This window comes from Chaetodon auriga, chromosome 17 (genome assembly GCF_051107435.1).
Source record: "Chaetodon auriga isolate fChaAug3 chromosome 17, fChaAug3.hap1, whole genome shotgun sequence".
Lineage (NCBI taxonomy): Eukaryota > Metazoa > Chordata > Actinopteri > Chaetodontiformes > Chaetodontidae > Chaetodon > Chaetodon auriga.
This window is the reverse complement of record NC_135090.1, coordinates 18,321,745-18,336,048: the sequence shown is the minus strand read 5'-3', so window position 1 is coordinate 18,336,048 and position 14,304 is coordinate 18,321,745. Positions and strand designations below refer to the sequence as shown.

Genomic DNA, 14,304 nt, shown 5'->3' with positions numbered 1-14,304 from the left:
CACTTTCTGCTAATAAAGTGCTGCAACTTATTGATACAGTGGATTCGCTCGTCCGACAGCGTTGATGTGATTGTAAATTACGCTCTCCGTCTCCAGATGGTGGTCTTTGACAAGCCGTACTTCAGTGGCAGATCGAGGACCATAACGACCAACATTAAAGACTTCATGACCAGAACAGACAGGCAGCAGACGGCCTTCATGTACAATGTCGGCTCCCTTAAAGTATTGGGAGGAATGTGAGTGCTGCTCTCCAATGTGCGTTCGGTGAACCTTACAAAGACGTGTTAGTGATCACTAATGAGCTCGGTTATGTGGCGCTGCCGCATACTTCAGGTGGGGTGGAAAACACGGGGCAGACAGTGTATCAAACTGCTCCCAGGTCTAACTGATCTCAGCATAATCAGATAAGTGTACTTTTTAACCACATGAACCTCTTTGTTGCTGCAGCTGGGTGGGCTACGAGAAGGAGGGCTTCCGAGGTCGCCAGTACCTGCTGGAGGAGGGAGAGTACCATGACTGGAGGGTGTGGGGAGGCTGTGATTCTGAGCTGCGCTCTGTGCGGGTGATACAGGCGGTAAGTTGCAAGGAATATTTCACTGCACTTAGTGTTTGTTATTAAGTAATAATTCAGTCTAAATGTACAATCCAAGCAAAGGTGCGGCTCCCACTGTGTGCAAACCGAGCATTAAATGGTCTGGAGATTGTTTTTTCTAGTGAGTGAAGGCTGAGTTAGAAGAGGTGCAACCTTGACTAAGCCAACAATGACATTGTTGGTTGTAAGGGAGCGTTTGTAGCTTGAATGTGCTCATGAACATCAGTCATTTTGCAGTCAGACCTCAAGTTGATGAAACAATGTGTTGACTCCTGGACTCCTGGAGTCCATTCTCACTTTAATGGCTTAATTTGATCTCATCTCGTCATTAAAGTGTTATCTAATCTCAAAGTGACTTTAAATAGCCTCTGTAAGCCTCTGTGAATAGATTTATTAGATCAATATTTGCAACGCATATACATCACAGTAATGAAAAGACAGTGGCACCTGCAGGAATGACTTGCAACATAAATTACTTAAACACTGTTCAGAAAGACGCATGTGTTATGTATTAATGGTGGCTTCTGCAGTATGTACTAACCAAATCATCTTCAACATTCAGTCGGTTTAGATTAGTTATCTTAGAATTCATGTCAAAATATGTCTGAAACAGACTCCTTCCAGCTGCCTGATGTAAAGGATTTCATCCAGAGGGGGGCTTTAGTGTGATCTCTGTTTTCTTGCTCTTCTGCAGGACCTGACAGATCCGTTGATGGTGATGTTTGAACAGCCGGAAGACCAGGAGGGCATGCAGGAGGAGAACACCTTCGAGGTGACGGAGGCCATTCCTGACGTTGAACTGTTCGGGTACAAAACCTCCTCGCGCTCCATCCACGTCCTCAGCGGGGCGTAAGTTGAAACACTCCCTTCACCGCAGTGGTTACATCACTTATTTAAGGTGTGCTGTAGGACAATAATCAAGCTTGTTCTCCCTCCAGATGGATTGCCTACTCCCATGTGGACTTCTCTGGGAACCAGTACATCTTAGAGAAAGGTTTCTACAATAACTGTGCAGACTGGGGTTCTCAGGACAATCGCATCTGCTCAGTGCAGCCCATCCTCCTGGTGAGGACCGCTGGGGAGGGGAGGACACGAGCCATCAGCAGGATTTCATGAGTGCATTGTTGTTGTGATGGTACTCACGCATTTTTGTTTGTTTCTTTAGGCTCCAAGTGACAGCTCAAGGATCAAGAATGAGGTGACTATTTTGGCTTGAGATTCTCACTTTTAAGCTCTTTAATGCACCTCAGTCAGCTCATGAGTCTGTGAAACTGTTCGTCTGATAAGTAGTGCACAGCATGCGCAGTTTTACCTCAGATGAGATATTTGCCGTACTGGGCTTTCTGCTCAGTTCAGGGAACGTATGCAGGGTTTTTAAAACAGATGCATGTGTCTAAAGCCTGCAGATGGAGTTTTATAACTTATAACCGACAGCATGGAGGAAATAATTTTCCCCGAGTTTCCCTTTTCTCTTCTCTGCCTGGCGTGTGTCACAGCACACGATGTAAAAGTTTAACTCGGCAGGAGCTGGTTCGTGTGCTGCATCTGCACTTTGCTCCATGCAGGGAAAACCACATTTGTGTTTTCTCATTTGTTCGGCACATGGACTTCTTTATTTAAATGTGGCAAGTGAAATATTAAACAGTAAGTGTCCTGGATTTTAAAGTAACCTGGAAGCAGCACTTCTGCATTCAGCGCTTAAGAGGCTAGAATAAAAAAAAAAAATAGAATCATTAAAAGAACAAAAGGCTTCAGGCTATTAATGTGTTAATGTGATCTGTGATCTATCTCTGTCTGCCAGGTGATACTGTACTCTGAGCCAGACTTCCATGGCGAATATCACATCTTTGACTGCAACCAGGAAGAAGTGGCGGAAAAGTTTGTGACCATGTCCTGCAGAGTGTCGGGGGGAAGGTGAGGAGGCCTTACCAAAGCATTACGGTTATCCAAGGAGAAAGCAAACAAGGGAAATAGAAAGAAATCAAAGAATATTGTGTAATAAGGCTGTCAAAGCAAGGATGAACATCAAAATACGCACAATGGTGAAGTACAGGTGGTTAAAGAAGCTAATATGTTATGAAACCTGATGAATTTCTCTGTGTTTCAGCTGGGTGGTCTACCAGGAGAAACAGTACTCTGGAAACCTGTTCGTCTTATCTGAAGGAAATTACCCCAATTTAACCAGCATGGGGTGTCCGCCCGACTTCACCATCCGCTCCGTCAAGGCCGTGCCAGTGGTGAGAAAGCACTCATGTAAAAACAGCGCGCTGTATTGTTCCCTCTGTCTCGCTCTGAACCTCCATCTCTCTCTGTCTAGACGTTCTCAGTTCCCTCCATCTCTCTGTTTGGCCTCGAGTGTCTGGAGGGCAGAGAGATCACCACAGAGGCCGAGATCCTCAGCATGTCTGAAGAGGGCTTCAGCGACCACATTCTGTCTGTCAGAGTCAACAGCGGCTGGTATGTGTTTGTCCCTTTGTGTCTGCGAGTGTTTGGGGAAACTGTTTGGCCCTGCACAGTTCGTGCGTTTGCATTTGCACAAGTTTATTTGCATTGATGCACGTTATGAAGTAGTGAAGCTTTCTGGTTCTCCTCATGAGCTGCAACTTCTCATCTTTCTATGACAGCGAGGTCGATAAAGTTGGGATGCTGTGGAAAACAAAAACAGAATGCGATAACTTGCTAATCCTTTTCAACATATACTCAACTGAAAACAGCACAAAGACAGTACATTTAACGTTTGACCTCACAGACTTCATTGATTTTTGTAAATATCTGGATCTGGAGGATGGAGCGAGGTTCAACACTTTGTGAACACGTGATTGGATGAAGGATGTTACTGCATGGGCTCAGGAACACTTAATGCATTCTGTTTTTATTTATGTTTTATGCAGCGTCCTAACTTTTTAAAAGCTGGGTTGCAAATAAAAACACAGTGAATTGATTGAAACTGTTAAAGCACCTTAAAAGTCAGCTGGTATAGTGGAATATTAATTTAAATAATGCCAAAATGCTTGCTTGCGATGTCTTATCTTAATCTTACTCTTTCTGTACTTCTCTCTCTCCTTCTTTGCAGTTGGGTGATATGTGAATACAGCAACTACAGGGGGCGCCAGTTCCTACTGGAACCAATTGAAATCACCAACTGGCTGAAGTTTAGTTCTCTACAGACTGTTGGCTCAATGTACCCAGTCAGACAGGTGAGTAAACATTTTTTTCTAGCCTCTTTTAACCCACATAGTCATAAAGCAGACATGTAGAAATAGAAAATATGCACCTGGCCGTCTCTGTAGTAAAATTTTATTACCGGCCAAAGCAGGAAGCACAGTGTGTACAGTGTTAGTTGATCCTGAAGAGGTTAAATTTTAACTTTAATGAAAGTTGAAGATCATTTATTTAAATGATAGAATTTGTCCTACATTTGTAGAATAGAATAAATTAAAAGGGCATAAGCTTAAAGTGCTATGATTGGCTGGCTGCACTTGGTTCCAGACCTTCTCTTGACATGATTGGTGGCTGATTAACCAAACATTCAGGCCTTATCTATAGGAAAACCAAATTTAGACTGTGAGGGAGAAGACTGGGATGTTAAATGTGATGATGAGCTTGAAGTGCCAACTTTGGATGGCTTGTCGGCAAAAGAGTGTTATTTCACCACACAAACGTGTTGGTGAGGCAGTGAAGGAGTTTCATGCTTTCACAGCACTTAATTAACATCTTGTCAGCGGCAACACTGACAAATCACATTTCCCATAATGCACTTTAAAGGTGGCAATGATGTCAAACTGTTTCAAGGGAAAAACCAAACCAGTCTTATGTGTTATTCCTTTGATATTTGAAAACATGATTTCGCTGCGTAGGACCTTCTTAAAACCTTGATATGAAAACAGCCAAGGACTCACTGATAAGCACAGAAGCTGAGAGCGGCCGCAGTTGTTATTTTTTTATTATCTGAAGATCACAAGTTAATTACTTTGTTATCATGCGAAAGCGAGATAATCAACCAGTTATCACTAGAAAACAAAATGGCATTTCCTCTCATTATAATGTTTATCAGAGATCAGGAGTGCCAGGCCAAGCTTGCATAGACGGCGTCTGTAGCAACTGACTTGAGCTAAAACAAAAGTCAGATCAAGGAGTTCCCATTGTTAATCAACACATCAGATGGATCCATTTTCATTTGAGTACACATGCCATCATGCAACAATACAGCTACGCCATAAATGTGTTGATAAAAGCCCGAGGTCACAGTCAGCAGGTTCCTGAAAAAAAGCCATTATAATGGGCTTTATTTGAACAGCTGCTGGCTGATGCAGAGAGATGGGAGTTGGTCAGCCGCTCATTATGGCTTCTATAAAACGAGATTGTCTGCTCTAATGGCATAACTCAAATGAGTCGGACTTTCGTTTTCGAGTTTCATGTTATTATTCAGTCGTTTTGAGAGATCAGCCTTTTGTTTTTTCGAGATAACAAGATAATTTCACCCGTCATCGCGAGAAAACGAGCATTGTTATCTGAAAATAACGGCGTTAAAAAGAATAGTTACAAGTACGCTCTCTGTAGATCTGTGACGTTTACGTTTTTGGTGTTCTTGCCTCCCGCAGAAGCGCCGCTTTTTCCGCATCAAGAACAAAGAGCGAGGTCACTTCATGTCCGTCCAGGGCGGCGTGGAGGAGATGAAATCAGGACGAGTGGTGGTCGCCAAAGAAGTGGAGCCAATGAGTGACATCTGGTTCTATCAGGACGGCTTTATCAAGAGCAAGGTAATGCATCACGCATGTGAGATAATGCAAGGCTGTGCTGACGCTGAGCTGGTCTAATCATGTACTGTGTGTGTGCTGTAGTTGGCCCCAACCATGAGCCTTCAGGTGATGGGCAACATAGAGCCTGCAGCCAAGGTGGTTTTGTGGACAGAGACCCGGCAGCCTATCCAGACCTGGACAGCCCAGATGAAAGGCCTCATCACCAGCCTGACTTTCCCTGGCATGGTGCTGGATGTCAAAGGTATGAGCAGAAAACGTTGACGATGAGCATCCATTCGACCACGGACTTCTCTGAATGTGCTCAGAATGAATGCAGAGACTGTTGAGGTGGACATCAGGTGGCAAGAACATCGGCAGGTCATCAGTCCTCGCTGTCAGACACCTCTGATCGCCAGGTCTTAAGAAAGGCTGGATTGGTTTTAGGGAGGCCAGACCATGTTTGAGGCATTTGATCTTCTCCCTTTAGGTCATAAAAATGCATCTTTTTGTAGATGTTATTGTCATCCTGTTACAGGTGTGCTGTTGCTGTTTATCTGTTTAGCCTTTATTTACCGACTGGTAGTGTAAAGTAACTAGTAACTATCAAATGAACAGCACTTGAGTCAATGTACTTTTGCTTTTTCTTGATGATCTCATGTTGACTCTTCCTTTTCTTCAGGTGGCAAAACTTACGACAAGGACCACGTGGTGATTTTGCCAGAGGATGGGGAGAGGCCGAGCCAACAGTGGGACATAGAGCTGCTGTAAAAACCTCACGTTTGTCTTGACTAAGCTTTCCTCAGCAGTGCATCAACAGTGCTTCTCACTACGACTTTAGAGTGCTTCCTATATATACTGGGAACCAACACTGATCCTGCCTTATGCCAGTGCCTCCACCTCATTTTAACTAACGGTAAGAATGCAATGAAGCAATACAAGCCCTGTGAAGCTGCACCAGACAGTTTAATGCTTTCCAAAGTCTTGTTAGTTTGTGCTTAAGCCGTGAAATTATTCAGTTTTCTCCAAGTCTGATATGATTTTCTGTGCGCAAGGACTACAAAGAAAGAAAACTGTTGATGTTCTGCAGTGACTGGGTTCAGCACACGAGTTGCAAATCAAGAATGAATGTATTCTTGAGGATGTAGTGAACTGCTGTGTACAAACCCAGCACCGAACCATTCATTTGTATGTGGTGTGATCTTTCCGCATCTCTGACTTTGACCTTCATCCGACGTTATCGTTTGACTATTCAAACTAGTTTGTATGATTCCAGGCTCATGCAAACGTCCTCGCTTTAGAAGCGCTGTAGTTGATGCTTTCATAACTTTGTTTACACTGGAGCAAAATCGATAGCTGCATCTGGACCGATCAACGCATAGCTACCAATGCTTTACGCCTGTCGTGGACGAATGAAGCCAAACGAGTGTGAAATGTACGAGAGATGTGTGCTCTGCTTTTTTAAGGTATTTTTTTATATGTGTGCTGTTTGCATCAGTGTTTGTTTTGTGGGAAATGTTGCCGTTATGTATGCAGTATATCACATTACATTGTGCAGTGCCATGAAAAGGGTTGTGTTTGTCCAGTTACTCGATTTCTTGTATTTTTGTCAGATTGTTACAGGAAAAAGTACGTGTTACCCGCATCAGCTGTATGTTGATATTTGATGCATAAGACATGATGTAAAATGTTCTGTAAGAGGGAGTGGTCTTAAAATATTGAATAAAATTGTTAAATAAAACAAAGCTGACTAAATTATTTCAAAAGAAGCATAAATAATATTTTCTATGTGTAAATACATCCTGTTTTCCGCTGTTTTTTTTTTTTTTTTTAACGATATCCACGCACTAAAAACCCACTCTCTACAAACTGTTATCCTATCCTAAAGTTGGGTTGAGTGACACATTTCTTATTCTAGCTTCTTAATTAGCGTGCTCACCTTCAGTGATGCAGTCTCACACTCTTTGTTCATATCATTCATAGTTTTTCTGTAATCCCAGTTTAACTTTTCATCACTATCTCTGACATTTCAACGGCTTTTTAATCTTTTAATTCAACAGCCTTCATGTCTTTCTCTACGAATGATACTCAGCACTTGCACTTTAACTGACACTTGAACTTCCTGGGGGTGGGAGGGGGTGTTGTGATGTGATGTTTGAAAAAAATGCAGCAACGGTGCCCTGTTGGATATATGTATGGTAGGTAGAACATGATAAAGCGACCTCTGTGGAGGCCCAATGTGCAAGGAAACATCATTTTTTTGGTCCTGGCCCTCAGACAGCCTGAGTCAGCGACTGACCAACAGGCAGAAGAGCTGTTATTGTAGATCAGCTTTGTTTGTAATAACCACACAGGTCTGCAGGTGAGCCGCAGGTAGAAGCTGAGGATTGAACAGGACTGGTTTCATCCTGCTCAGGTAACTGATTTCTATTGGAGATTTCTTTATCAACAGTTAGATTCTTCTATGAGACTTGACCTGTAATTAGCACCTGCTGAGCTTGAAGTGCGTGTGATACGTCTGCCTGTGTCTCTCTCTCTTTGCTTTCTGTCCTCCTGACTGAAGGAAAAGGGCGGATAACAGTTGTGGCGTATCAGATCACTATCACTGGCAGCTGAAAAGCCCTTTTGTCAGCTCTTGTGACACAATTTAGTGTCACCCCTTTGCTGACTTACAGAGATGGCTCGCGTGTTGGGTGGGTTTGTTTTGGAGATCTGCTCCATCATGTTGAAAATGAAGTGAATGAATGAATGAATGAATGAAACACTGTGGAGGCGCAACAACAATTCCTCACTCATGATTCAATTTTGGGCAAATCAGCCACAAAATCATGGTGCCACGGTCACGGCGAAGGTCACCTGTAAACAAACCGGACTGTCTGGATTCCACCTCTGCCACCAATGTCAGTATTTTACAAGTGGGCTGTCATAATAACTCCGCTGGCCAATAGAGTTGACATAGCTGTGAAGATGCTGAGCACCGATTGGTCAGGTGGTTGAACTGCAGCACAGTGTGGGTGGGACTGAGATACAAAGCGTGTTCGGTTGTAAAGAACTCCACTACCTCCACACCCTCCTACAGCTGCCACCACATACTGTCACAGGTAGGACATGTGAGTATTCTTTAAAGATTTTATAGGAAAATGCTGCACGTGTGTTTTACTTTCAGGTGTTTTGACATGTCGGGCGTTCCAGTTTCTTGTTTCTTGAAGTCATCTAACTGTCATAACAAATTTTCCCTTTTCCGCTGTTCATATCAGCAAATTGGGTGTAATTGTATTTTTATTTTGTGCCCACATGTCTGTTTGGTTTATTGTCATTTGAAGCATGTTTCTGCATGTGTTAGACTATTTATTTCTTACTCGCCTTCTTTTATTGCAGTTAAAACAAAGCCATGGACACTGAATACTTAAAATCTTTTGTAAGTAGCCTTTTTCTACCCCGTCTATGACTCTGCTTACTGAGACGTCACATTTGTAGATAATCTGGTGTCTTGGTTATCTGCATACCTTCTTACCTTATCTGAGAAAAAAAAAAAAACCACTATGTACTTGATGACTCCAGGCCTGCTGGAATGCTGCAATGTGAGCTCATGTTTCAGTTTAGACTTTAATGTAAAAAACCAGGAATTAAGAATTAAGTGACTCAACTCAGTCCTGGTGCTTCATATGATGCTTGAGACTTAGCTGTTTCCTGTTGAAGCAAAGGTTCAACACTCACGTTAAAACTTTGGATTTTTGACATTCTTTAAATTCAAACAGGATGAAAACTGACTTATAACTTCGTCGTCTTCTGCCAACATCTTCATGGCATGTTTGTGTAAACCCGTTATCACCTCGATTCTTCTCTTGTTAAACATTCCACTTGTTCCATGTCACCCACATTTTTGGTGGAGACAGTCCAGTGTCAGGTCTGATCTTCCTTCTGTCTTAGTATTTTTTTTGTCAATTTTCTTGGTGTCCCTGTCTCTCAAACAGGAGATGTGCTGGGGAACTCTTGGAACGGTGCGACGTTTCTCCAATTTCCACCCTGAGCGGGACGCTATAGAGGTCCAGGCGGCGCTGGAGAGGAAAGGTACGTCTGGTAATTTGCTGGTTTTGAAAGGTGCTGTCAACCACCAGCGTTGCATAGAGCTGCACTCAAGCCCACCATGTTAAATACTCTGTAGTGTGTCACAGTTGAAATCTTGTCGTTGTCCACCTTGTTCAGATGCCTTGACTCTGGTGAGGATCCTCACGAACCGGAACAATGCTCAGAGACAAGTGATCGCCCAGACGTTTGAAGAAATAACACAAAAGGTAAAGACACAAGTGATGGTACTGAATGTTGGGAATGTGTGTGTTTGCTCATCTTTAACTTCCAGTTGTTTGCTGATCAAACATCATTTAAACTGGTCTGGTGTGATCACACCCTTGTTGAGAGAGGGAGTAGGAACAGTATAAGCTAAAATGATGTCACAGTGTGAGGTAAGGGTGGAATTAATGGGGTGCTGTAGACTTATGTATAAACGGCAAGGGAACGTTTTCTATTTCATGGCAGGAGATCATTCTTTATGGGTTTAATGGGCATATTTTGAAAAACAAAAGCGGTTTCCTAGATACTATCTGACAGACATACTTTCACACTGTCACCCTGCGGTCACACAAAAAGGAATCTATTTTCAGTTGCATTTACACCAGAGTCTTTTAAAGGGAAACCGTCTGTAGCAGCTTCAGGGTTTATCTACCGAAGACATCAGCACAAATTAAAACTGAGGTGCAAAATGTGTAAATGATACCAGGTGACAGGATTACTTGTATGATGTGGTTCATTAAGAATCAACAGAGAAAACCAGAGACAACGTCTAAGATGAATGACAGAACGAACGTGTTTCACCAGGACATGGCAGCCGGGGTGAAGAAAGCTCTAGCTGGAGAACTGGAGACTCTACTGCTGGAGCTGCTGATGCCTCCTGTGGGGTATGAGGCTCATCGCCTGCAACAGGCCATGGCAGTGAGTCAGTGTGTGTGCATATTGTGGGAGGCTTGAAGAGGGTGTATGCATGGATCCTTTGAGAGGAGGCGGGGTCTTTACCTTGCCCGTCGGTCCTGTCCCAGAATATACAACGTGTGTGCTTGTGTGTGTGCAGGGTTTAGGCACAGATGAGGAAACACTTCTGGAGATCCTGTGCACACGATCCCGAAAGCAGCTTCAAGAAATTAGTGCTGCATACCAACATTGTAAGTCGCAGACCTTTCCAAGTCAAAAAAAGCTTTGATTGACTGTTGCGGATATTGAAACCTCAGCTGTGTCCTGATATTTGTCATATTGTTTGTTTGTCTTTCAGTGTATAAGAAGGACCTGGAGAAGGAACTGAGAGGAGAAACCAGTGGAGACTTTGCTAAGCTGGTTGTGGCTTTGCTGAATGTAATTGAGGATATACTTCCTTTAGCAGCACCTTTAAAAATGCTACTATTTGCAAACACAACCTTCAAAGTTGGCCCACCAGAAACACGCTGCAAGCTATGATTGTAGGAACGCTGCATTTGTGTATTGGACAAGCTGATACTTAAGCAAGCTAACTAAGCTAACCCCAGCACCTACCTGTCCAACAGAAACAGACCAACTCTGCAGAGTTAACTACTGCCAGGAAATCTATAGTGTGTGTGCCAGCTATGCTTCAGTACCATTGTATTTGAGAGTACTTGGGTTTTTACTTGTTTTTAGCTATATAAGTAGAAAACACAGGCAGTGGGCAGGGTGTCCACAGATAAATACACTGCCACTATGTGATGACTGAGAGCGATTAGGTTTCTGTGATTTTTAGGAAAATTTGGCCGCAAAAGTAAAGCAATTTTCCACAGCAGAATGTAAAAATAGTATTTTGGGGACTGGTGACTAGCAAATATTGCAATTTCTTATGCCTTGAAATTGTAGTTAAAAAAGTTTTCTCACTCCCAACAGAAAGAAAACGTTGCCGGTGTTGTTCAAAGAGACATTGAGGTATTTTTTTCCATGACACTTTTATACACAAATGTTGTGGTCTAGCTGGCTGTGAGCATCTAACATTAGTCTTCCAGAGCATCACTCATTTTAGCTGTTGGCCTTCTGCTATAACTTTGTGATTTCTCCCCTCTCTGATATATTGTTTTATTCTTCCAGTATCTTTCTGTGTCACTAAATGGGAAAAAAGCTGATGCTGGACCTTGGATTGACATACTGACCTCGAGAGATACAAACCATCTTGATAAGGGTAATATATTTTTCTTTCACAGCTGTTGCATATTTGCTTCTGTGAGGCAGTGCCCGCCAATCCAAATATGGGCAAAGAGGTGGAGCATGGGTGGAGCTGAGGGGGGCCAAATGAAGCTGGGTTCCTGAACCTAGTCGTGTGCATAATTACACATAACTTTAAGCCTCTATATTATTCAAATGGCTGAATTATATGAAAATTCTCCCCCTGTACAGTTGTCGTGAATGAGGAAATTAGCTATAGAGACCAAAAGAGTTTTTGTACCATGCTGTAAACACATTAGAAAATTAGGCATTTTAATATGGAGGTCTATGGGAAGCGGCTCTGAGGTTGGCGCTTTCAGATATGAATATGTTAAATCCCTGGACCTTGTGCATTACTGACAGTGCTGATGGGACTGGAGCTGGAGAGCGGACAGACGGTGGAGCAGGCTGTGGAGAAAAAGTTTACAGGAGACCTTCGACTGGGTTTGAAGGTTCTAGGTAACGACTGCTTTACATGCTGTGTGAGATATTAGCGTACACTTGTCTGTGTTGATTAGTTCCTGATGTTTCTTGATATCTGTGTCGTGACAGTACAGTGCATTCAAAACCCCTATGACTACCTCGCCAAAAGACTGACGACCATGAAGGTAGGAAGCTGTCATCAACAATTTTTCATCCTCGTTTATTCAGATTATTCCAGATTTCAAACAGAGTTGTGACAAATAAAGTGATAAATGAAGTCACTGATGATTAGATTTTTCATTATAAAGACAAGATTCTTTAGCTGTATATATACACTTCAGCTCTTGTGCTCATGACAGAGTTTTAATATGTCTAGAACACCATTTACCTGTAATTTAGGCAAAGGGTTCCTGGTTAAAACATGTCTTTATGCAGTTTTAAAAAAAAAGTTGGGACACTGTGTAAAACACAAATAAACAGAATGTGATAACTTGCTAACAATAATTCAATCCATTCATTCATTGAGCATAATTGAGTCAGCCTGCTGATTTAACCCCTGATTTTCATGTACTTTAACACGTCTTGTGAACGCAGGATTGTATGGAGGATATTACTGCATGGGCTCAGGAGCACTATGTAAAACTGCTGTTGGTAAACACAGTTAGTTTGCAAATGATTGCATTCTGTTTTTCTTTATGTTTTACGCAGCGTCCCAACCTTTTTAAAATCAGGGTTGTAACTGCAGCTATAAATGGTGCATGACCTAGTTTGCTATTGTTGCCTTGTATGTAACATGTATTTTGAAAGTCACTCTAAAGTTTATATCCAGTTCCTTTGTACATTTAAATGGCTGAAATGCATTTTGAAATTACTTCATGTATGAATTGTGCCATATAGATTCATTTGCATCGTAGACCATGGAAAAACAAATATCCAGTGTGCAGATATGCAAAGATGAATGTCCCAGTGAACGTAAACCTGCATGGAATAAGAGACATTTTATACATGTAGGAAATCCTCTAGTGTCCGACGTTAAATAACAGCTCACACAGGAAAGATTTCACTCTTTCAGACACCAATAGTGCAGGGGATTATGGTGTCTCACTGTGAGGTAGATCTGCTGAGTATCCGAGCTGCTTACCTGAAATTAACAGGCACTTCTCTCTACACTGCTCTGCAGGTGGGTCACACACATAACGCCGTGCTGTATACAAACATGTCCAAATTGAAAAGCATGTGATTATTATGTTAAAGGAAAGGGCAGTAATTTCTACATGTGAGCTTCATTTTTTTTTTCCACAGAAACAGTTCAAAGGAGATCATCTGCAGGCTCTGCTGGCCATCTGTCGCTCTGAAGATTGAACAAAAGCCCTAAATTGTGATTTATTCATTTATATTGTCCGTTCCTTTGGAAGTGCAAAAATAAACTTTATTTTCTAATGCTCCTCGGTCCCTTCTGTGAAGTGCGTTTGCATTCACTTCAGCTCAACCTCCACTTACACTCAGACACGTTGACAGATTTGATAACAAGAGTCTTTTAGCCCTTTAGGCCAGGTTTGCCTTACTTCTCAGAGAGCGTAGAGAAGCAATGACACAACAGAAAGCAGCAGAGAAGCTTTGACTTCTGAGCCTCCACTTCCTGGGGGAGTGGTTGGAGAGGTGGCTGTAGTGACGGTTGGGGAAGTGGTTGTGGTCGTTGTTGAAGGGGTGGTCATAGCATTCGTGGCAGTGGTTGGGCCAACGTTTGTAGTGATGGTCGGAGCAACAGCTGTAGAGTTGGCTGTAGTGACGGCTGGGGAAGTGGTTGTGGTCGTTGTTGAAGGGGTGGTCGTAGCATTCATGGCAGTGGTTGGGCCAACGTTTGTAGTGATGGTCGGAGCAACAGCTGTAGAGTTGGCTGTAGTGACGGCTGGGGAAGTGGTTGTGGTCGTTGTTGAAGGGGTGGTCGTAGCATTCGTGGCAGTGTTTGGGCCAACGTTTGTAGTGATGGTCGGAGCAACAGTTGTAGATGTGGCTGCGGAGGTTGTTGTTGGCAAAGTGGTTGTGGTGTTGGCCCGGGTGGTCGCAGAGACAGTTGTAGGGGTGGTTTGGGTGACATTTGTGGATGTGGTTGTAGAGGGGGTTGTAGTCGCTGGCATCGTGATGTTGGTAGAACCATCTGTGGTGTTGGCTGTATTAGCGTTTGTAGACGTGAACACTGCAGCAGCAGTTGTTCCACTGATCGAGTTGGCAGGTGTTGTGCTCATTGTTCCAAGTCCAGCACCAGAAGTAGTGGATTCTTGAGCCTGATTTGGAAAAGAA

At 42.9% G+C, this 14,304-nt stretch overlaps 2 protein-coding genes across 4 annotated transcripts in view; both read left to right on the top strand.

Annotated features, from left to right (window-relative positions):
- crybg2 (crystallin beta-gamma domain containing 2) overlaps positions 1-7,077 on the top strand; it is a 28,620-nt gene extending 21,543 nt beyond the window's left edge. Inside the window, exons 10-21 of the mRNA XM_076754960.1 lie at positions 97-236; positions 448-574; positions 1,287-1,441; positions 1,531-1,657; positions 1,758-1,790; positions 2,394-2,506; positions 2,700-2,829; positions 2,910-3,049; positions 3,666-3,789; positions 5,194-5,352; positions 5,434-5,593; positions 6,011-7,077. Coding sequence (XP_076611075.1) covers positions 97-236; positions 448-574; positions 1,287-1,441; positions 1,531-1,657; positions 1,758-1,790; positions 2,394-2,506; positions 2,700-2,829; positions 2,910-3,049; positions 3,666-3,789; positions 5,194-5,352; positions 5,434-5,593; positions 6,011-6,099 — 1,497 coding nt within the window. The 3' untranslated portion in view covers positions 6,100-7,077. The remainder of the gene's footprint in view (positions 1-96; positions 237-447; positions 575-1,286; positions 1,442-1,530; positions 1,658-1,757; positions 1,791-2,393; positions 2,507-2,699; positions 2,830-2,909; positions 3,050-3,665; positions 3,790-5,193; positions 5,353-5,433; positions 5,594-6,010) is intronic.
- A 1,300-nt stretch (positions 7,078-8,377) lies between these two features.
- Positions 8,378-13,457, top strand: anxa14 (annexin A14). 3 transcript variants are annotated; one of them, XM_076755120.1, is made up of 13 exons: positions 8,379-8,429; positions 8,707-8,746; positions 9,303-9,399; positions 9,535-9,623; positions 10,204-10,317; positions 10,454-10,544; positions 10,652-10,731; positions 11,269-11,307; positions 11,467-11,557; positions 11,944-12,039; positions 12,133-12,188; positions 13,076-13,183; positions 13,306-13,455. In XM_076755120.1, the coding sequence occupies exons 2-13, from the start codon at positions 8,720-8,722 to the stop codon at positions 13,363-13,365; spliced, it is 948 nt and encodes a 315-aa protein (XP_076611235.1). In that variant the 5' UTR covers positions 8,379-8,429; positions 8,707-8,719; the 3' UTR covers positions 13,366-13,455. The 3 variants fall into 3 exon arrangements, with proteins under 3 accessions (XP_076611238.1, XP_076611235.1, XP_076611237.1); XM_076755122.1 differs by having other exon boundaries at positions 8,395-8,438; XM_076755123.1 differs by lacking the exon at positions 13,076-13,183 and having other exon boundaries at positions 8,378-8,429; positions 13,306-13,457.
- The last annotated feature ends 847 nt before the right edge of the window (positions 13,458-14,304 follow it).

What these genes read in the sequence shown, in the direction of transcription:
- anxa14 (XM_076755120.1), top strand. Translation starts at nt 8,720, where the DNA reads ATGGACACTGAATACTTAAAATCTTTT. An exon ending in GGCGGCGCTGGAGAGGAAAG is followed by an intron (nt 9,400 to 9,534) that starts GTACGTCTGGTA and finishes CACCTTGTTCAG; the next exon opens with ATGCCTTGACTCTGGTGAGG. An exon ending in AAAGACTGACGACCATGAAG is followed by an intron (nt 12,189 to 13,075) that starts GTAGGAAGCTGT and finishes TCACTCTTTCAG; the next exon opens with ACACCAATAGTGCAGGGGAT.